This window comes from Phocoena phocoena, chromosome 1 (assembly GCF_963924675.1).
Source record: "Phocoena phocoena chromosome 1, mPhoPho1.1, whole genome shotgun sequence".
Taxonomy (NCBI): domain Eukaryota; kingdom Metazoa; phylum Chordata; class Mammalia; order Artiodactyla; family Phocoenidae; genus Phocoena; species Phocoena phocoena.
In genome coordinates, this window is record NC_089219.1 from 54,953,731 (window position 1) to 54,977,640 (window position 23,910).

The 23,910-nt window shown below is 43.0% G+C and overlaps 1 protein-coding gene across 1 annotated transcript in view; it reads left to right on the forward strand.

The window, feature by feature from the left end:
• The first annotated feature begins 10,312 nt into the window (after window positions 1-10,312).
• ROR1 (receptor tyrosine kinase like orphan receptor 1) overlaps window positions 10,313-23,910 on the forward strand; it is a 169,563-nt gene continuing 155,965 nt past the window's right edge. Inside the window, exons 1-2 of the mRNA XM_065885120.1 lie at window positions 10,313-10,334; window positions 10,496-10,567. Of these exons, the coding sequence (XP_065741192.1) occupies window positions 10,313-10,334; window positions 10,496-10,567 (94 nt within the window). The remainder of the gene's footprint in view (window positions 10,335-10,495; window positions 10,568-23,910) is intronic.

The following is a 23,910-nucleotide window of genomic DNA, read 5'->3' on the forward strand; positions in this document are numbered from 1 at the left end:
TTCTAGTTAAACATAAATACTTCGCTTTGAAAGATATTCAAGTGGTATCAATTTTGCCCTTGGTTAGTATTCACTGGGCTGTCTCAATATTGAGATTGCTGGCTGCTTTGGGATTTTATGACAAAAACAAGAGTTAAGTTTTAGTCTGCCAACTCCCTCTCCCCTAGATTCTTAAATTACATTAAACTTCTCAGTTCATTTAAAGCTTTTTGTGTTGTTTGGGTTTTTTGGCAGGCATATCATTATATGAGTTTCCCTAAACTAGTGGGTTGTAGAGAACCAGTACTAGGCTAGTTATATAAGACCCACCTCGGGAGAGTTGGTAGTTTAGGGATAGGGGCTCCAAAGATCTGTATTTGTCTAACATACTCCCCAGCTGGGTTTGGGAATCACTGCATTAAATACCCCTGAAGTTGTATCTATAGTAAGTAAAAAAGTCTTTACCAATTAGTTATAGCTGCTACTTTGCTGGGCATTGTACCCATCTTCAAATATTTTTCTAGTAATCCTCATTGCAGTCCTGCAAGCTCATTACTACTGTTCCCATTTTATGAATGAGGAGCTGAGGTTTAGAGGTATGAAGTAATTTGTCCGAGGTCATAAGCTAGTATGTGACAGACCCAGGATTTGAACATGTCTGATTCTAAATTCAGTTTGACCCTTTCATCCCTCTGCTGTGCTGCTTCTCATCTAGCATGTTCCAGGATCGTGTAGGAACCAGGTAGGACACAAAGGAAGCACAAGACATGATCCTTTCCCTCAAGAAGTTTACTATGCAAGCAGAGTGAAAGGAAGAACCCTTACTCACTGATGGCCAAAGAATATGTGGACCATAGCATTGAGTGCAAACTGTAAAGTAGAAAATTAGAGTAATTCTAGTCTTTCTGTCTTTTCAGTAGAAACGGAATACCACTGAGTTAGCAGATTTATTATATTTTCCTATTGAACTGCAGTTGTTTTGCTGTGATTTAAACATAGCTTGAAGTAGGAAACAGAGGTATCCTATTTGAGGTTCGAACACGAGAAAAATTTTATTGATGTCAGTATTACGCTATTTCAAGGAGATGAAATTTGTGCATCAAATATTTTGTTTGATATATTCCATTTTTTCGCTGATCTGGCTAGAGCAGAAGTCATTTAGCTCATGCGTAGTATCGTGTTGAATGGACAGTTATTTTCTCTCATTCCAGAGCCAAGTGTAAATTAGAAAGGTAAAAGGAACTTAGAAACTCTTAGACAGGTTACACTAACCCTCCATTCCCAGCAGATATATATGTTGCTAAGGAGACAAAGGCACAAAAGATCCAGTCCTGGTCGAAGAATCAGTTTAGGAAGTATACAGGGCTGGAGCTAAATCACTCAAGCTGGGAGAGACATTCCCTGTTTCCAGTAGAAGATTCATTTTAGTAGCCAAGCTCTGCAGGTAAGGGCAGTTATGTGATTACGGCGAGCGAAGCCATACCCACTGTAGAGGTCTCAGTCTTTGTTCACTTTTTGCAGAAATAAATTCTGTTCTATTCAAAGAAAAAAATTAGATTATTCGGGCTCCTCGTGTCTATCTAAGCATGTGGCTCTCCATAAACCACATGAATTTCATCACCAAAATCTTCGGCCAGGACAGCATCTTCCGAGACTGTGCTGAGTCCCTTTACCTCCCCACCTCCCCAGCCTCCACCCCATACACAGCATTTATCATACTGTACTTTAATTCTTTATTTACTTCTCTGTGTCCCTACCACACAGTGAGTTCCATGAAGTAAGGAGTGGTCTTTTGTTCACTAGTATATCCCAGCACCTAGCTAGCACTTAGCTAGTCTGGAACAGAGTAAGTACTTCATAAATATTTGTTGAATGAATGGATGGATGGATGAATTAATGAACAAACAAGTGAATATGATCACATTAAAATCCAGGTGAAAGTAAGGAGTTTTTAAAGAAATCCTTTTTGGCCATCTAGTTTTCCAAACTGTATACTAATACACTATGGCTTTAGGAAGCACCCAGCACACCTTAACTTCCTTCCCACTGTATATAGGACTTAACCAAGGCTTCCTTTGTTTTGCAAGACTCAAGAATAAACTCTCAGCTGTCATTGAACTGCAGCGAGGAAAGCATCTTTTTTGGATCTCGTGTTTCTTTTAAGAGGCAGGTGACTTTGAATTGACCAGGGGCAATTACAGAGTAATAGACCTTTATTGCAAAATGGATTATAGAATATGAAAGTGTGCGTGGGCCATACAAAGGGGGAAACTAAATGGCAAACCCCAGAACACAAAGACAAAGGACGCAGCAGGATGAGTAAGAAGGAAAAATTGCCAGGAGGCACTTTTGAGGGGAAAATCATATAAGAAAGACCAGTCAAGTGGAAACCAGAAGAAAAGAGGGAAGTTTGTTGATGTCATTGGAAATCTGAAGTGTCTGCAGCACCCGAAAGGAAATGAAATAAAACCCCCGGAGGGAGATAAGACCAATTTCTGGGCTAAGCATTTTTCAGCAGGCTTTCTCCTTTCTTTACTCTGTCTTTGCCAACTTATTCTGAAGCCAGAAATAAACTAGTTGTTTTGTTGCACTAAGCATCCATGGATGAATGAGGGAGCTAACTTTGGGTCCATTCATTTGAACTTCTCCTTGGGGAAGATCAAGGTTAGAGTCATCTGGAAATTTCTCTTAGGACTTTGCACTGACCCTAAGATCATTCCTCCCCAGTAATTAGCTGAGGTGTTTCCTTTTCTCTTTAAGGTGGGGAAAAAAACCAAAAAAACTAGAAGTCCCTGGATTTTGAAATTACTATTAGTTTCCCTCTTGGAAAAAGCTGCTCCTGTATAGTTGAGTATGACCATTATTGATTTATGTGCACTTCCCTTAGTGTACCGTAGTATTTCTAATACACAGGCCTCCTCTCAGATTGGAGCAGTCTTTCCCACTCTCTGATCCTTTAGGTTTCCCCTCTCCAAACTGGATGTTGTACTCTTCCTCAGTGCTGCCTTGGAACCTTCTGTTTACTTCTGTTGTACCTCTTATCACAGATTTAAGTTTAGAGTCAAGGCTTATTTAACATATTTTCTAACTTGTTTGATTATTTATTTTTTTATTTTTTTTATTTTTTTATTGTTTGATTATTGTTGCTTCCTTGCGTTATTGCCCCTTCCTTCTAGATCCAGCTTCCCTCTTAGTGAAATAAAGAATTTATTTAGCACAAAAGGCTATGAGTTGGGCTTCCCTGGTGGCGCAGTGGTTGAGAGTCTGCCTGCTGATGCAGGGGACACGAGTTCGTGCCCCGCTCCGGGAAGATCCCGCATGCCGCGCAGCGGCTAGGCCCGGGAGCCATGGCAGCTGGGCCTGCGCGTCTGGAGCCTGTGCTCCACGATGGGAGAGGGCACAAAAGTGAGAGGCCTGCGTACCGCAAAAAAAAAAAAAAAAGGCTATGAGTGCATTTAAAACAGTTTTATTTTTAATACACAGAAAATGGAAACAACCAAATGTCTGAGGTGAATGGTTTCAGTGTGATAGTACATCTATACTATGGAATACTACTCAGCAGTAAAAAAGGACACGCCATTGATACACACAACAAATTGGGTGGATCTCAAGGGCATTTTATGAGTTCATTTATATCACATTCTTGAAACAACAAAATTATAGAGATGGAGAACAGATTAGTGGTTGCCAGGGGTTAGGAATGGTTTGGAGGAGAGGGATGGGTGTGACTCTAAAGGAGTGGTATGAGGGATATCTTTATGGTGATGACATAGTTCTTCATCTTGATTGCAGTGATGGTTATACGAATCTACACCTGTAATCAAATGACAGAGAACTGTACACATACATTATAACAATGTTGAATTCCAGGTTTTAATACCGTAATTACATAAGCTTAATTGGAGAGAAACTGGGGGAAGGGCACATGCGACGTCTCTGGTCTTTACATACCCTTTTGATTTTTTGTGGGGACGTTTCCTCCCACCCTACCCATGTCCTGGGTGGACTCAAGGGTTCTAGCAGCTTCTCTGGACTTTGGGGGAAGTATTTCCAGCCCCTTCCCACAGATGGGGGAGCTCTCCCAGGCTCTCATAAAGGCTTTAGGCAAAAACCCAGATCTCCCTCTGGCCACGTGTTGTGAGCTTGTGAGCATTGCTATTTCAGCCTCCAGCCTGGAGGACCTGTATTTACAGGTATCTTCCGCATCAGCTTCTACTTACTGTTCTCTTCCTTTCTGACACCTGAGAATGTCCTTTTCTTTCAGTCTCAGCTATGCATTATATTCTTTTCTTGTGGTATTTTATTCAACACTCTTGGTGTTTGTAGCCTGATTGGGGTGAGACGGGAGGAATGACTTGTGGGAAGGGGAGACCATTTCTGTCCATTTCTGTAGTTGCCCTGGGACACTGTTTATAATTGTGTTCCTGTACTCCTCTCCCACTAGACTGTAAGTTCTCAAAAACTGTTAGCGATCAGGTCAAGCTTCTTCGTCCCAGTTTTTATGCATAGAAAGTGCTAATATACACGTGTATTGAATGAATGAATGGGTAAATGAGTGAGTGAATCTCCAGAGTTCCATGGTAAGGAGCCCAACTATGGTGGCTTTTAAGTAAGATAGTTTTCAAGAATATTTCTATTCATTTTAAAGAAGATATGTGTCATTATATGCTTAAAGAAGATATGTGTCATTAGGTGCTTTGTGTAACATAATTCCTTTAAATACAAGAACTGTGTATGATCCATAATATTAATTCAACAGATTTAAAGAAGGAAATAATATTTCCAAAGGAAAAAAGACATTTAAGTGTGTTTCAAGAAGTGTTTCCTCTCCTCCCTTTGTGTCTCTCACCATCTTTTGGGGGTTTTAGAATTAGGGAACCAAGCATTGACGGGAGAGGAGTGTGGCCTCTGGTACTGGTTCTCGAGCGATGTTTTGCTGAACTTAGGGTTCACTGGGGTCCTCTGGGGCTGAAGGGGGCTTAAGCTGGAGAGCAGTGGGTACGTCTTTTGGCATTGCCTCCCTCCCACTCCCATTTTGGCACAATTGGAGACACTGGCTCTGCTGTCAGACCTCCTGGGTTTGACCATAATTCCCATCCCCCCCTAACAAGCTGAGTAGGCAAGTGCCTTAATATCTCTGCCTCAGGCTGTCCAATCTTAGAATGGAGTTAATAATGGTACCTGCCTTATGGAATTGTTGAGAAGATCTCTGAGTGTTATCCTCTCAGACATTGGGAAAACCTGGACAGATTTTGTTTTTTTTGCAATTCTCTCTCTATAAAAATATGAATAATACCACAAATTTTGGTATATTTTAAATTTCTCTTCAACAAATTAGTGGCTTTGTCACATGAACAGTAATGGTGCTACTTACGAAGTCATTACAGGTTTTATAAAAAGATATCATTTCATAGTGCGGTGTAGGTGGTGTGATTGGGTATTTGAACAGTTTAAGGTTGCAGGACTGTGCTGTCTTCTTTCTTGGTGATTGTACTGAAAACTTATTTTGAAGATTATATCAGACATCCAAATCTGAGGTCACTGAGGATTAGGTCGTTGTAGACACTGAGCATAGTAATTCTCCACTCCTGATTTTCCCACAGGGGGTAAGGGAGGCTCTCACTTCCCTCTCCTCAGTAAATAAACTGAGTCCCAGAGTGGAGGGGCCCCCTTATTCAGGACCCTAGATGTGGGGTGATTGTGAACCCAGGGCCAGAGCAATGCCCAGGCTGACTAACCCCTGGTGCTGTTGAGGAATGTGGCCTGCCTGCCCTTCTAAGGAGAGCAGGCTCTGACTTTCCCAAACAGGTGCTTTTGGTGAAGGTGTCGTACCTGGCTATGGGCTTCTCCTCCACCGAGGCGCTGGGGAGAGGAAGGAACCAAGTCTGAGATCCTTGTGTCTAAAGTAACGCTGCCTACCAGAGAACTTGAAGCCATTGCACCCTCGCCTCCTTCCCACCCTCTTTCCCCAGATGATCACGAGCAGAGACCTTATTTTACCATAGAAGAAAGTGTGCCCCTTTTGTGTGACTGACGTCAGCTGTTTAGATATTCCCTGTGCGTCTCTCTGAACTCGGCTTCTAAGGAGACATATCATCTCTTACGGGCACAGACAGAGGAAGATTAAGGGCAGTGAGAAGGCAGCATGCATTTATTTCTTTTCTTTTAAATTTATTTTATTGAAGCATGTATTTATTTCTAAGCCATCTCTAAGGCCTGGCTCTATCTTAGGACTGTGATTTTGGCCAAGTCACTTGACTGCTGTGGGCCTCACTTTCTTCATCTGTCAGATGAGGAGACTGTACCAGATAAGAGGCTTAAAATTTTTTTGTTTAAAGCGTCGGCGCATTTTTCCATGACACCTGAATACGTAACACAGAGAAATGTAGAGTTGTTCCTGTTGAAGGAGGAGCTATAGCCTGGGCCCCTTGTCCTCTGTACCCCCAGATCCTCCAAGGTCCCCTATAAGGACACCTCCAGAAATCCTTAGGCTTGAGTCATGAGCTACTTGAACTTGTAAGAAATTAAAATACTGCATATAACATCACATGACACTTCTAGTTTATATCTAAGGAGAGAAGGATCCACATACGATTGCCACATTAAACCATGCACCCCTTTTTAAAAAGTTATAAATTTGTTAACTCTGTGGGGAAAACGCCCCACAGTGGTTATTAAAGTTTGACTCACAAGCAGCAAAAAAACCCACTAACAAACAACATAGTTTGCTAAATAAGTCCTGGGCCTGTACGGCCCACTCAGATGTAACACTGCAGGACTCAGTGTCACTGGTCATGAAGGGCATTGGGGCAGCCACTTGTCCCTCACCCTTGGCCTTTGTGACCACTGGGCTGGCCACCAGTCACGTGAGAATGCTGGTTTGTGCCTGTGTAACCTCAGCTTGTTACTGGATGAGAATACAGGATGTGGCATGGCCAGGGGCTTCTTGGAAGAGCTTCTGCATCCTGTGAACATGGGGTTGTTCCCTGCCAACTGCTGAGACAAACCAGTGATCCTCGTGGAGAGCACAGGCTTTTATCAATGAGGAGGAGTCAAGGCTTATTATTTTTTCCCCTCCCTCCAAGTGACACTCCCACTGTTCAGGCTTAAATACCAAAACCTTATGTTTGCAGAATCAGTGCCAAAAAGTCACTCATCAGTGAAACTGCAAAGATAATAGCTCCTATTGATCAACTTGGGAGAAGAATGTCTTGCCCTCCTGCAGAGGTCAGGAAAGATAAGAGCTGGAGTTTTCTCAAACATGCTGGATTTGCTTAAATTGGATAAAACCACATAAAAACACTGATGTTCTAAGAGAACTGGTGACCGATTCAGGAAAACCTCACAAAATGAAAAGATTGGCTTGGATTAGTAAGGCATGCAAAATAGGGTCTTTCTAAAAGCACAGCAAATGCGTCATTTCAAACCTAGACAGTGACATAGCCGCTAACTGGAGTATGTCCACACGGCATATGCCCATTTGCCTTGCTAGACAGAAGGGGAGGCATGAAAGATCTTGAGTATCCACTCTATGCTGGGCACCCTTTTGGTCCATAATGTGATTTAGTCCTTACCACATTCCTGTGAGATGGCTTTTATTGTCCCCATTTTACAGATGAGAAAATAGTGGTCAAAGGATGTTAAGTAACTTGGTCCTGATCACAAAATTAGTAAGTGGCAGAAATTAGTATCTTAATGTAGGTGTGTATTTCCATTAAATATTCTACTATCTCCCAGTTGGCACATACAAATTTGCCATTACCACAATAAATTTTACACACAGAGAGGCTGCTAGTCTGGTATTAAATATCTCATCCTTTTGCCACGGTGAAGAAAATAAGAGAGGAGCTGAATCCATTAGTGGAGATCTGCAGGGTCAAGACTGGCGGTCGCGTCTCTCTAAAGCTGCTGCTGACCCTGGAATCGCGGGCTCTCAAATTGAGATGTGCTCAATTTTTCTTGCTTAAAATTCAGCCTGCTTTTCGGGAGGTGAGGGGGGAACCTTATTAAACATCATTTTTGTGAGGGGCTACATTCAACTACTAACATTAAACTTTTCACATTAAATAATCAGCCTTTCTTTCAAAAAAATGTGGCCTCAGAAGACAATATTTTTCAGGGAGATTATTCATGTTTTAAGATATTTTATCTGTTTTTATTATCACTTTATCTGAAAAGCTGAACATGTGGCTATCTCGAGGAATAGATCTGGAGTCTGAGAACAGAATTCCTCAGAAGCATCACAATCACTTAATGAGCTTGTGAATTGAAATTATCTTTGCTGTAGCCCAAGAACCCAGTGGTAATTAGTGTCCGGGGACACATGGGGAACAATTTCAACTGTTAGCAGTGCCAAGAATCCATTCATTTGTCATCAGTCTCAAATTATATTCAATCAGCAATTCAAATTCAGGCTAGAAAAACCAAGTGACATGTAGCTAACTTTCTATAAAATTAACACTGGAAAGTGAAACCTGTGTTTCTGGCAATTTAGCTGTGAGCAGCAGTAAGATAAAGCTATGAAAATATTGAATGTAAATGCTGTCAAAATCCGTCTTAATCCCACCACTTCCCCACTCTTTGCTTCCTTGCCTGAATTGCTGCGGTGGCTGCCATGCTTCTATTCCCAAGCTCCCTGAAGTTCTGAGTATTGGAGTGCCTGATGAGCCTTTTTATAAGGGGAACCACAGCAGTCCAAAATACTGCCGACAAGGGGCCTTTATTCGAAGAGCCAAAGTGGGTGGCAGCAGGATGGGGGTCAGCGTGGAGTTGCAGTTGGAATCACACATGGAGGGCTCCAAAACGTAGACAATTAGCGCTTCCTGGTGAAATCACCTGCATGAAATACCCATTCCGAGGACAAGAGGTTGATGACAGAAGCACTGTTTCCCACTGTGGTTTTGTGCCAAGCATTTTTCTTACCTGGGCAGATTTTCCTTTTTGGCTTCATATTTTGGAATTCTCTGTGCTGTAAGATCCCTGCCATACTGCCCATCTGACTTCAGTTCCCCTTAAAAGAATCTATGCTGTTGTTGGCTCAGGATGTAGCAGGTGACTGGGGCTGTTTGGGGTGGGAAGGGTACGTGTGGTTTGTGTACTTTCTTTCCCACCTGCTTTCTTTTCCCACCTGAACGGGGGAAGCGACAAGCCAAGGAGGCCTGCACAAACCAAACAACCTTTTGTCTCTGCTGTACGTGGCAGGTTGATTGGAGACCCAGTAGACAAGCTAGAAGTGGCCTCTGCAAGGTCTCAGTGGGTAAACATCCTGTACTTGGCAAAGCTCACTGATGACGGGTTGTGGCTTCTATGGCCATGTGGCAGACGGTCCCCATTAGTAAATAAGGAAACGTAGAGAGTGTGCTTATCTAAGTGAAAAGGTGAAGCCAGAGAGAGGTAAGGTGAAAAACAAGTCAGGTTTCACAGACTTGAGGAGTGGGCAGCATGGGCTGCCAGGAGGTATGTGCGTGGTGGAGTCAAGCAGACCTGGATGTGAATCCAGTTCTTCCACTTACTAAAGTTTAGCTTGCATTCCGACACAGATCCATTTTCAGTGACTACCTAGAGTACTGTGTTGAAAAGGCTGTAAGGCAGACCCCAGGTTTAATAAGCAAAAAGGGCCATAATTGACTAATGATGTCTGAAGGAAGGGGAAGTGATGGCATGGGTGCCACGAATCAAACGACCCAGCCTCTGGGCTCTCTGAGATCCTGCCTAGCACTGAAGTTCTGTAATGCAGTGAGTGTGTATGTGTGTATGCACGCGTGTGTGTAACCTAACAATTGGTTAGTGCAATCCTATTAGAATGTGCTAGTAGGATGGTGTCATGGGTTAAATTTTCAAAAACAAAGACATCATTTGTATATTTCAGTATATCACTGAAGAGTTTTAAAATTTTAATAGGGTATCATGTCCCTTAGACTATTGATTTGCACGTTTGCTTTAATGTATAGTGGTTTTGAAAATTATCTTTGAATTTGGGTTACCACGAATGACTCTCCATATTCAAATACTTAGCTTTCATTTGTCTTGACTTAAGGTTTCAATATAGGGAAATCGATTTCTCTATTAATAGAAATGCTATCATTTCACAAACACAAATGAAGCCAGCAGCAGGAACAATGCTGTTCTCATGTTTCATGGGAAGACTGTTGACTATATTAATCTAAGACTTGTCTTCTAACAAGAAAAGGAAGTTTGTGTTGGATGGTATTTGGTCATTTTTGTAGGTTTGGTTTTTCATCAATGAAATATTTGTATTTTAATTTTCAAGCCTGTGCTTTAAAGAAAAACAACTTGGAATCTGGCCTCCAGTGTGTTTGTCTGGATAGCCTCTATGATGCAGGCACCTCTGCCAGGCAAGTAGAGCAGACATTCAAGTTTACTAAACTGTGGGACCGTGTGGTTTCTCTTGGAAGGCAGGGCCTTTGGAAATCTCCTGTGATGCTTCTAACAGCCCATAAGTTACTATATTTAATATTGCCCTTGTCTTTTTCCCCTCCCTTCTTTGTCTTTTCAGAAACAGAGTTGTCAGTCACTGCTGACTTAGTGCCTACCTCATCGTGGAACATTTCAAGTGAGCTCGACAGAGGTACACAGTGGGGACACGTAGGGGTGGAGGTGGAAGAGGGGAGGCATGAAATGCCAGGTTTACTCCTGGCATGGCTGTCTTTGAAATCAACTGCTTTTTAGATCACTAGAAGGAGGCAGGGGCCAAAATAAATTCCCTGCTTACTGTGATCATTTAACATTTAATTACTTGGAATTCTATTATTTCTGGAAATGTTTGTTGTTGTTTTCTTCCCACCCGCCCCCCCCCTCCTTTCCCTTCTTCCCCTAAAATGTTCCACATGGTAAAAATGCTTCAAGATGTGGAAAAGGGTAGTTTCTGACCTTCCTGACACTGCATCTAGTGGATCTTATTTAGAGGATTTGATTCTGCCTGAGCCAGGACTGATCAGAGCTGTTTGCTGGGTGACCTTTTACAGTCAGTATTTGATGTGCTTGCAGGGTTCAGGGCAGAGTATTTGGAATGTTTGTAATTGCCTGTGCATACAGATGGCAGCTTCCTGTGTGCACGTGGAGGACAGGTTCCTGCTATGGGTCTGTTGTAGTATTAATTAAGTCCTGCCGTATGCTAAGCAGTGGCTACTCTGTAGAGATCCTATGTCCTGGAAGATAAATCAGGACACATTCAGAATCCCTGAAATTGGCTCATCCTACCCTTCAGGCTTATTTCTCTTTAGTCCCCTTTATGCCCTTTTATGCATCTCCAGCCCGATTTCTATTTCATCTTATATGTCCTGTGCTTTTTTGCTTCTCTACTTTTGTCTTAGCTGTTCTTTCCATCTGAACTGCCCTTCCTTCCTTGCCAGTCCCCATTCTCTCCCCTCTACAGGGCAACAAATTACTTCTCCTTTAAGTCTGAGCATATAGTCTATATTAGCCACAGTCTTATCTAATCCCTCAGCAGGAAGTGACCTTTCTGTATTTGGAACCCCCATAGTCTTTTTCTCTGTTCTTCTCTTAGCATTTTCTATGTTATATCATGGTGATTTACATACTTGTCTATCTCGCCCTTAAACCTGGAAGTTCCTTGTAGGTAGGATATCTATTTTGTTCTTTTTTTTTTTTTTCTCCTGTCTCTATTAAAAAATCTAGTAGAGACTCTCATTCATAGGAAATCCTCAATAAATATGTATGGAATGACAGGTGAGTCACACTGTAGTCATATAGATGGATGGGCCACATCCATATATATATATACAGATACATTCAGCAATCTTACTGAGTTTCTACTTTAGTTCAGGCATGATTTTAGGTTCTGGGATTATAGTGATAAAAGGAGCTCAAAAATCATCGTCAAAAATTGCCTTTTATGATCCGCTGTCTTTTGTCTGCTCATGTATTCACTGGGAGTTAGATTTCCTCTCAGAGGAATGAGAATGTTACTTTATAAAACAGGAACGGGAAGATTTACTTTGTTGGTTATGCTCTTTAGGCATTTTAGGGTGGCAGGATGAGGTGAGATGTCTTTTCACCTTAAAGCAAAGGACATTTAGGATCATTTGTTATCGTCGAGTTTGATCTGGACATTCTTTTTCTAATTAAGGATTAAAACAGGGACTGCACGTTATGCCTCTCCATCTCCAGCACCAAGCACAACGCTGCGGAGGCAGTAGTTTATCAACGAATATTCGTGGATTTTTTTTTTTTAACGGAAAAGAAGAAATAAAGCATACTAAATGTTAAAGCAGTGCCTACCCTGTGCCATGCAGTGTGCCACGGGCTTTCAAGTATGTGAACTTACTTGGCAAGCTCCTTATAGCACCAACAGAAATATTATATCATTGCACACTACCTGTTACTGATCAAGTTCCAGTTACGGCTCTAGAAGGACATCAGTATGTGCTAAAAAGGCAGCAGAGCCACCAGTCAACTACCTAGCCTGCCAGACTTTGAATTTCTAGCAGACTAGCATTGTAATTAGCAGCTGTTGCCCTTCAAGAAAGTAGTGTCAAGTAGTAGAACCTACTGGCCAAAGGGTGGAACCTACTGGCCAAAGGGTGGAACCTACTGGCCAAAGGGTGGAACTGAGGCAATCCCCAAACTCCTTTGATTGCTTAGCATGGCCTTCCAGAGAGCATGGATGGCTTTCCAGGGGTTCTTGGTGTCTTCTTTCTCTAGAAGGTAATTAGTATGTGGTCTTTACTTCCCACTTAGAATGAAAGCGAAAGCTGATTGATTCATTTATTCACTCATTTTGATCAATTCCTTATTGCTTCCGACTCTGATCTGGGCACAGTCTGAAGACTCAGGATCAAAAGATGAATCAGGGACTTCTCTGGTGGCACAGTGGTAATCCACCTGCCAACGCAGGGGACACGGGTTCGAGCCCTGGTCCGGGAAGATCCCACATGCCGCAGAGCAACTAAGCCCATGAGCCACAACTACTGAGCCCACATGCCACAACTACTGAAGCCCATGCGCCTAGAACCCATGCTCCGCAACAAGAGAAGCCACCGCAATGAGAAGCCCATGCACCGCAACCAAGAGCAGCCCCTGCTCGCCGCAACTAGAGAGAAAGCCCGCGTGCAGCAACGAAGACCCAATGCAGCCAAAAAAAACAAAACAAAAAAAGATGAGTCAGACCAAGGTCTCTGTCCTCCTTGAACTCAGAGCCAAGAGAGAAGGACTGATATCTAAAGGCATAAGAAAAACTTTCTGGTCAGATTGAGTTGTCAAGGGACATTCCTCCCAATCACAGAGAGATGCTAGTATAAATACACAAGGGAAAAAAAAATCCATCACCAGTCTGGTATGCAGAAAGGAGAAATCTCCAGGTGCCCGAACTGAAGAACAAGCAGTGTTCAGTGGGAAGGAATGAAACAAAAGGTCCTATGAAAACATGGGAAGTATGTATGGTTCTTAGGGGCTGGAGTATCAGAATCCTATAGGGATGAGAGCTGAGGCCATAGGAAACAAACTCCTTTCCAAGGCTGTCAATGAGGAATGACAGAACTGAGCATGAAATAAGGAAAATTCTGCCAAGGATCTGGTATGGAAGTCTATCAACCACCCTGGGCCACTGGGATCACCCACAAGAAATCAAAACCCCAACCTGTGTTCTCCATGGGTATGGGGTTGGTATACTTCTCTTATAGTGCACAAGCCACAAGCCAAGAAGATAATGTAAAAACTTGGTCTGGAATTGATTAAACTATGAGATCCTGACAGGGGACAGCCTAAAGCCAAAAATCATTGTCAAAAAACGTCTCAACAGCCCAGCACGTATGGGTCTCCCACCAAAAACAAAATTTAAAAACTCAGAACCACAAAACAACAGAACTCCTGATGTTAAGTAATTTTAAATATTATAGTGTGTTCAAGAGAGGGAAAAAAAGCCACCATTAGTGAGAGTCAGACAAAACACGTGGAGAAGTTCATATCTTAGGAACTAAAAGCAATAGACCAATTTGAGAGAGTAGATATGTTTAAAATGTTTCCTGGTGAAAGGAAATAGAAACCATAGGATAATATGACCAAAAAGTAGACATTTTACAAGAACTAAATAGAAAGTCTATAATTGAAAAATAGAATTATAGAAATTAAAAATTCATCAAGTGGGTTAAACGGTGGCTGCACTCAGCTGAAGAGAGAAATGGCGAACTAGAAGACAGATTGAAGATAATATGGTAGTTCAGAGAATGGACCCTGGAGCCAAGGTGACTAAGTTTGAATCCTGACTCTGCTACCTGCATGCTGTGTGACTTTGGGCAAGCCACTCCACCTCTCAGTGCTTTGGTCTTCTCATTTGTAAGATGAGATAATAAGAGTACCTACCTCACATGGTGGTTGGTAAAATTGATCTGGCTAACAAATCTGATAAACTAATTAGTTGAGAAGTAACAGCTGTTTTTGGTTAATACAGTTATTACTTTGGGCTTGGTAGTTAAAAAAAAAAATCATTGGTATTTTGGCAGGCTTGTAAGGAAAGCGTATATTAGGGTTGGAGTGAACGTTTCAGATCCTGTTAAATCAGCCCATGTCAGCAGCCACCCACTCTGGCCTCCCCCACATGGCTGTTCACCCACACCAGCACCATATTTAGTTTGGTAAACAAGGTTCTCTATGGTCTTACCCTTGCCAGGTCCTCTCACCTCACCCCTACACTCCATACTTTGTACTCTTTGTTTCAACAACCCGCCTCTCTAATTCCCTAAGTATATCCTTCTATACTTCCAGTCTCTCTGCCTTTGTTCATACAGTTCCTTTTGATTGTATTGTCCTTAACCTTATTCTTCACTTGGCTGACTCCTTTATTTAAGCATCACCTTAACCATTGCCTCACCCCCTTCTCCCCACAGTGCTTCTAATGGGCATAGTGCTGAATAAGACCACCAGGGTTCCCGTTTTGGTGGACCTTGCATTCTAGAGGGAGAGGCAGATAATTACGAATCCTTTCATCAACCCCATTGACCATGCCATCAACAGTGCTCCGAAACATTTAATATGTGGGGTACCATATGACCCCATGTCTGTCTTGCTCAGAATCCTTACCAGACTGTATTGACATCATCGATTCTGTGCCCATCTCTTTAAAGTCAGATCTCTCTTATCCATTGGCAGCTCTTATTGCCCAACCAAGTGCCTGGTGTGTAGTGGAAAACGTGTTAAATGGTAGGGGTTCCAATGCCATCTGTGCCAACTAGTGTGAATTCCTACTAGGTGTGAGGTACTTGCTGAGCATGTGAAGGCATCATTTGAATTCACACCACCGTGGGCAGCAGAACAGATAGGCAGCTGAGGCTCATGAGGGTTAAAGGACTCGGCTGAAGGGCATAGCTCGTGAGTGGCGGTGCCAGGATTCCCACCAAGGCCTCCACACCAAGTCCAGGGATCCATGTCCAACATGGCAGTTGACTGCACTGTCTCCCCTGCATTCATATCCCTCCTCCCGTGGGACAATTTCCCTCACATGGAGAAACAGTAAAATAAAAGTCCGTCACTTGGTATTCTTTAATGCCTTTCTCTTCACCAACCTGCTCTGTTCCACCCATCAATCCCATTCTGGCTCCCCAGCCTCACGCTGGTCCTGGTTTTCTGTTAAATGAGTCCAGTCAGTGGCATTAAACAGTTACCTGTTTATCCTTTCCAACAGGAAATGAAATTTAAAAGGGACAAGGCCACCCGGGAAGAGCCGTTGAAAGCTACTATTGACAGAGCATGGGGGTAATTTCTGAAACAAATGCTTCAGAAGCAAGCGCCTCCTAAAATAAATCGATCTACAGGGGCCCAACCTCAGCTTCCCTGTGGAGGCTTCGGGGTGGGGCATGATGAGGGCCTCTTTCCCCCTCTTCCATTTTCAGTCACATGAGGTCTCAGAGGTTCTCTATAGAAAGCCAAATGTTTCTTTTGGAGAAAGCACTGGAAATTGCACCCGTAGGTAGCAGAAAGGGAGGGAGCCTCCAACTTAAAAAAATACTGAGGCCTCATTCCAACTGCAAACAGTTCTCTGTGCTGACATACTAGATTTGGGGGTATTTTCGTCCTGCTCTGCTTTTCTAAGAGTTGGCTTTCTCTACCAGCTCAGAGCTCACGCATGGTAGGGAAGCGTGTAGCAAGGCTCTTATGAGCATGAACTCTGGAGTTACTGTGACTCTGAGCTTCCTTTTGCTCACCTGTGGAGCAGAGGCCTTCATCTCTATCACCTAAGATTGTTTTCCTGGCCGACAAACACATCTGTGGGTTGCATTTGTGCTGTGCCCGAGGACAGCTGCTTGCGTGGTCGCGATAGACAGATACGTGCTGGCCTCAACCCCTTAGCTCACCATCAAGGGTTGTGACCAGGTTTTCTAGTTCAGGAGTGGTTGCTTCCTCTTGTCCCCCCTCTCTGTTACTTGATTTGTCTTTGGTACATAAAGAGGCTATTTAAATAGCATTGACTGGTCTATACCTTGGAGCTTGGTTCACAGCTAGTCCTCACGGGACAGCTGAGTCCTTTCTTTGTACTCCTAATAGTATGTATCAGGAGCAGGGACAGTGGGTGTAGGGGTAAGAGGGGGATGGACTAGATCAGGAGACTTGGTACTTGGCAAGCTAAAGAGTAGTCCTCCTGGGACTGGTAGCTGGTTGGAGGAATTCCTGGGGGAATTGTTGGGGGTAGCTTTGTGGTGTTTAAAACAGCCCAAGTTCAGCAGCCTTTGGCCTTCTGCAATGTCTTCTTAATATTGATAGCATTGTTTTCTTTCAAGGACTGATATCATACGGCCACTATTAATCGCAAAAGCACTTGGAGCCTCTGTAACCTTATATGGAAAATGGGAGAAGTGGTATCACTCCAAAGCGTAAAATAGAGTCTAAAGTCCCACCACAGTCTCTAGGACAGATAGTTGCTCATTTCAGGTAATTCTCTTAGCCCCACCCCTTCTTATTCCCAAGGGGAGGGTAGCATGATCCAGTGAATGAGCCCTTGACAAAGAACCTAGATTCTAGTCCCAGCTCAAGTGCACAACCAGGTCAGTGACTTGTCATTTAAGCTCTGGGCCTCAGTGTTCTCATCTGTAAAAAGGGAGTTATCAATTCTTGTTCTGTGAGGCTTCAGTGCTGCAGGTCCATTATGGTAGCCACCTGTAGCTGTTGAGTACTTAAAATGTGGCCAGTCCAAAATGAGATTAGTGTGACTGTAAAACCCAAACCAGATTTCAGTGGCTTATTCCATTGAAAAAGGACTTAAAATATCTTATTAATAATTTTTATATTGATTATATGTTAAAAGATAAATTTTCTTATATTGAATTAAGTGAACTATATTATTAAAATTAATTTTACTTGATCCTTTTCATGTGGCTACTAAACAATTAAAAATTACACATGTCTCTTGCATTATAATTCTATTCAAAGGTACTTCTCTAATGAAACAACAGCTAGAACTTCAGGTAAATCTAACCTGTGTTTCCTACTTGCAACATGAGGCCATGTTCTCATATCTATGCGAGGTTTAACATTCTAGGAACTGCTTTTTATTAAAAGAAATTTTTTGAGAACTGATTTTGTGTGTGTGTGTGATGCTTAAAAATATATCAAGTACTTTATGTGTAAGGGATAAGCATTACTGATTCTAAGCTGATCATTAACTCTCAGAGAAAGGCAATATCTCAAGTAATCTCCCTCCTGTGGAGAAAAACTTTGTAGGTTAGAAGTCCAAAGCACAGAAGGTTTACACTTCGATAATGGTTACATAAATGACAGCAATGGGACCCCAGAACAAGTCAGGAAACCCCAGCTTCGGGGCAGTAGTTGGGTATATTCAAACAGGGCCCTGATGATCCAGTGTTGCCTCTATCTCTCAGACTTCACCTTGCACTATTCTTTCCTGCTGGCTATGCTCCACCAGCCACACTGGCTTCCTTTATGTTCCTCTAGCAAGCCAAGTGCTTTCCTGACCAAGGGCACTACCCAGAATCCCCTTCTCTTGCTTTTCCCCTCCTTCAGATCTTGATGTAATGGTCATCTCCTCAGAGAAGCTTTTCCTGATCATCCAAAGTTAGTTTCCTTTTCCTTTATAGTGATTTTAAAAAGAAAGAAAAAAATCTGGTCTAGGCCTGGAAGCAGTGAGAAAAATCCCTTCTTGGTAAGAAAGCGGGGGAGCTTCTTGCCAGCTCTGCTGTGTCCACTTTATCCCTCACTAACTCACAACAAGCTTTCAGTCCCTTTGCCCGGAGCCCAGCATGGAAGCACGTGACATGGAAATCATTTCCTCTTCAACCAAGCTGTTCTCTCCAGGACTCTTGTTCATCCTCTTTACTTGACAAGTCCATTCACTTTAGGGAAGGGAACCGCCAAGATGAGAACTACGCAATCTTGTCATAAAATGGAGGGGAAACGAACCTTTATGGTCAATCTTGATCCTTCAAAGCCTGCTCCAAGGGGAGGAGTTGGCCATTGGGCACCACCACTGGGGCAGAGAGGGTCAGCCTCCCCACTCAATATTCCATCCAGCCCATCATTCCAGCTCTAGCTCCAGCTCTTGGTACCACCAGTCCCTCCCAGCAGCCCTCCCTCCCCTCCCCTGTGTGCTGCTGTCAGTGGGGCCTTCAGCGTAGAGGCCTGGGGCCCAAGGGTGTTCTGCAAATGGCCAAGCTTAGCTGAGTGGGGAGCACAGAGCTCCCCCTTCCCGGCAAGCACCACCCAGTTGAGACAGAAGGGCAATCGAACAAGCTTGGAAATGTTTACGCTCCTGTTTTTACCATTTAGAATCAGGATAGAGATTTATCTGCCTCCCATCATGGGTCTCAGATTCCTTACTCCCTTGGTACCATCTTCAGTAATTCCTGGCAAAGACAAGGCACAATCTTGGACTCATAAATAATCAGGAAGCAGCAGAAAGGGCATTTCTCGATGCTCCCAGGCAAGCTTTGTCCTTGCCTGGTATCTTAGTTTTGATTTAAACCTGCCTGCCGAGAGAACCTCCCTGAGTACCCACTTCAGAAATGCCTTTGGAGTTTGGCCTTAAGGTGCTTCTAGAAACTTGTGGACTAAAGTCCTGCTCACAGGGATTATAAGGAGGCCTTTGTAGTCCTGGGCCTATGGCTCTGGTCAACCCTTGCTCACAGACTCACAGGGACTTTTGGACTTAGAGGCCTCTTGACAAGGGAGGGAGAAGAGATTATACAAAGTGCCCTGTGGCTCCTGCCTCAGCGTCCACCTCTCTGCCCCCTCCACTCTTGCTTGCTGTGCTCGAGAACCAACTGCTCATTGTCCCCCGTCCTATTTCAGGCCGCTATGCAAACTCTGCTGTTTGCTATGATGAGAGTACCCTCCCCCACCCTTTTGTCATCCTTAAAGACCCTGTACAGATTGATCACTTGGAGGAAACCTTTCCTGACCCCACCTGCCCCTATAGGAAATCACATCTTACTCTGTGGAGGAAGTGGTTCTGCCCACCACACTGCTGGGGGATGCTGATTTCTGTGTATATTTTCTTTCTCTCTCCCCTTCTTCTTCTCTCTTGCAAGAAATATGCATTAAACATCTTCTTCATGTCAAGCAAAGCCCTCACGGCTCACCCACTCTAGCAGGAGGGTCAACCTGGAAGGGCACTGTGGAGAGTGCTTTGAGAGCCACGAGAACAGCTTGCCAGGCTGTGAACGTCTTGAGATCAGGAATTAGGTCTTTTTTCTGCATCCCTGTAGCTCTAACTCTAGTACAGGTATTTGAATAAATAACTAAATGAGTGAGTGGTAAAAATCAGAACATCAGAGTTGAAAGGCACTTTAGAGTCACAGTCCTCTAACACTGCTGGTCTCAGAATCACCTGAAGAGACCCAGGCTCCTTGAAGCAGACTAGACTCTAAGCCTCTGTATTTTTACTGACTTCCCAGATGATTCTGATTCTCACCAAAGTTTGAGGCCCACTGAGAGAGCAGTAGGTCTTAACCTCAGCTGTGATTGGAATCACCTGTGGAGTTTTAAAAATTACTAATGCCTGGGTCTATTCCCCATTCCGCACCCCTCCCCCCATTCTCATTTCACTGTTCTTCTATACAGTCTGGGATTTGAGGGCTTTAAAAGCTCTCCAGGTGATTCCAGCGCACAGCGAAGTTTGAGAGCCACTATTACAGAGTTCTAGGCTAATCTACCCTGTAGTCTTACCATGGTGTTCTAACAAGTGATTTATCCAGGTACAGATGGTTGGAACTTTCTCCATTTCTGTCCTTAATTTTCTGAGGTAATATAGAAAAAAGAACGGGGGTTGGAGTGAGAAGTCCTTGGTTTATATTTGAGCGCTGTGGCTAACTCCGGTTCTCAAAAATTGAGCTTTACTTTTGTGGGGTTTTTTTTTTGTTTTGTTTTCATCTGGCAGGGTTGTCATGAATATGAATGTAATGACATAGGTAAGAGGGCTGAGCTAGGTCCCAGCCCTGATTAAATAAATATAGAGATAGATAGATTGATACTGATACTGATACTGATTTGACATACTTCTGAAAACGTCTGAATGAGTTGGTGTAACTCCATCACTTTTTTTATGCGGCCATGAGGAGTAATACTTTCCTGCCTTATGAAGTAATATCAGCTATTACCAGTTGCCAAATATTGAGTTTTTTAATGTGCCATGAACACATAAAGTGATTTACATGAGTTGTTTTATTTAATCCTCATAACTATTCTAAGAGATAGTACATCTATTTTATGGATGAAAAGACCAAGCCTTAGACAAATGTAATGGGCTGTCCGTGTCCTAATCCCCAGATCCTGTGAACTTTATCTTATTTAGAAAAAGGGTGTTTGCAGGTGTAATTAAATGACGGTAAGGATCTTGAGATGAGATCACCCTACATATCCAGGTGGGCCCTAACTGTCTACAGGTATCCTTAGAAGATAGTGGCAGAGGGAGATTTCATACAGACCCACAGAGGAGCCAGTGATGTGAAGATGGAGACAGAGACTGGAGTGATGGAGCCACAAGCCCAGCAATGCCAGGGCAGTCCCCAGAAAGTCGAAGAGGCAAGGAATGGATTCTTGCCTAGAGTCCCCAGAGGGAGAAGGGTTCTGCCTGCTCTTGGACTATAGCCTCCAGAATTGGGTCAAGATAAATTTCTGTTGTGTTAAGCCACCGAGTTTGTAGTAATTTGCTACAGCAACACCAGGAAACGAATAAAAGCAGTTTCAACAATTTGCCCAAAGTCACGAAGCTGTGAAACCAGAATTCAAACACATGTCCTTACCCAATATAGTCTGTTGCCTCCAAACGGAATTGAAATTCGTAATAAAATATCTCAGATTCATTTACTCAACAAATGTATATTGCATCCTACCGTGGACGAGGCCTCTTCTAGGATCTGAAGGTGTAATAGTGAACAAAACAGAAACAGTCCTGCCTTCAGATACCCTAAAGTCAGTGGAAGAGAGAGACTTTAACAATTAATTTTACACAGGCACATATACTAAAAATCATTTAATTGCAGTAGTGATAGGTGCTTTAAAGGAGAAGTATGACAACATAGCTGTATAAAAACAGACAGTTACCCTGGAACAACAGGTTCTCACACCCTCCCTCACTAGGCCCAGCTAATAGCCACCTGAGGTAGGGGTCAGCACTGCACTTTTTCTGGCCAGTTTCTTGGGAGGTTACATGTCTACAACTCCATTTGGGCCCTCCTGCACTTTAGGAGAAGTCAGTCTAGAAACAGGGCAAATCCCTTGCTTGGGATAAGGACCCACAATAGGAGGAGGGCAATAAGGCCTTCAGCAGGCAGTGAGCTCTGCAACCTATTACGAACATCATTCTGAGGCAGTGGCGTGTGGGGAAACTGCTCTTAGACAAGGTTGGAAATTTGTGCATTCCTGTGCCAGACAAGATTTCCTGTAGGGCCCTGAGAAGCTCACTAATCATCTCCTTAGTTCCAGGCGATATTACTTCAGGGCAGTTCCTGTCAAGGCCCCATGCTTAAATATCTCTTTGCTTGGGTTTATTCCATCAAATGCTTCATTTGCTTTGAAAAAATGCTCTGACCCTTAGCTGGGTCCAGCCGCGTAGGAAGTTCAACTCACCACATGCCTCAGAGGGCTCCTAGCTTTGACCCCGGTTGCTGCAACTAAGACTAACTTATTTTCTGCAAATGATTTCATTTTGGGGGCCCTAAGTCAGTCCTGGTCCACTCCAGTCATTGGAATATGGTTGTGTAGAATTCCAGCTGACTCGCAAGAATTCTCTCTATCCGTGGCCTTTACTTGTCTTCTGAACTCAGAAAGCTGTGTTTTCCTGGAGATCCTTCCCAGGTCTCTAATCCTTTTCCCATCACCTATATACACTTATTCATTCAACAGGTTCTTACAGAGTACAAACTGTGCACCAGGCACTGTGCTAAAGACAGAGTGGTGAAAACACGAAGCTCCTCTCTCACGAGCCTCACTTCCTGGTGGTATTAGCAAATCCCTGTGTGGGAAGTACTATTCCGGCTAATCCTTCCTGAATGCCTGTTCTGTTCTAGGCATTGTATGAGACATTTTGCTCACAATGCCATCCCATTTAATGTGCCATCAAAACCCTGTGAGGTAGGTACTATTATGCCCATTTTCTAGCCATGAAAACAAGCTTAGAGACGTAAAGTGACTCAGCTAGTAAATGGCAGAAGTAGGATTCAGATCCAGATTTTTCTGACTACAAAGTCCATATTCTCAAAGCCCATATTCACTGCCTGCTGAAGGCCTTATTGCCTAGTTCTAAACTAATAATCCATGTTTATCGGGAGGAAAGAAAAAATTGGATTATAACTTTATAGAATATCCTTTCTGGAGGAGGATATTTTTAATTACCCTTAGGCAATTTTTCTTACTTGTGTTTTTCCTTTAATTTCCACATTTTCTTCAATAAATATCCTGTACTCTTGTAGTTAGATATAAGCAAAATATGTAAGAAAATAAGGAAACTCATGTATACCCCCAAAGAATTGAAAACAGGTACTCAAACAAATATTTATATGTACTTGCATGTTCTTTTTAAAATTTATTTATTTATTTATTTTTGGCTGTGTTGGGTCTTCGTTTCTATGCAAGGGCTTTCTCTAGTTGCGGCAAGCAGGGGCCACTCTTCATCGCGGTGTGCGGACCTCTCACTGTCGCGGCCTCTCTTGTTGCGGAGCACAAGTTCCAGACGCGCAGGCTCAGTAGTTGTGGCTCACGGGCCCAGTTGCTCCGTGGCATGTGGGATCTTCCCAGATCAGGGCTCAAACCTGTGTCCCTTGCATTGGCAGACAGATTCTCAACCACTGCGCCACCAGGGAAGCCCTACTTGCATGTTCTCAGTAGCACTATTTATGATAGCCAGAAGGTGGAAACAGCCCAAATGTCCATTAGTGGATGACTACACTGACATATTGTGGTGTACACATACAGTGGAATATTATTCAGCCATAAGAAGGAATGGAATACTGATACATGCGACAAAGTGGATGAACCTCGAAAATGTTAAACTAAGTGAAAGAAGTCAGATACATAAAGTTCCATGTTGCATTCATGTAAAAAAAATCCAGAATAGTTCAGTGCTAGAGATAGAAAGCGAATAGGTGATTGCCAGGGGCTGGGGTGAGGGGGAATAAGGAGCAACTGCTTAGTGAGTCTGGGGTTCTCTTTGGGAAGGGGTGCATATTTTGAAACAAGATAGAAGTGGTGGTTGTGTAACACTGAATGTACTAAATGACACTGAATTTTGTAATTCACTTTAAGATGGTTCATTTCACATTATGTGAATTTCACCTAAATAAAAGTAAGAAAACTCAAAATAAATAAAATAGGCACATTGATAAGCTTTTATCCTGCTACTCTTCTTTACTGCTAGTGATGTGAGGGCTATAAAAATGGATTTGACATCTCCACACCAGGACTATGTTTACTTAGTGCCTCAGCCCCTAACCCAAGTAAGAGCCCTGG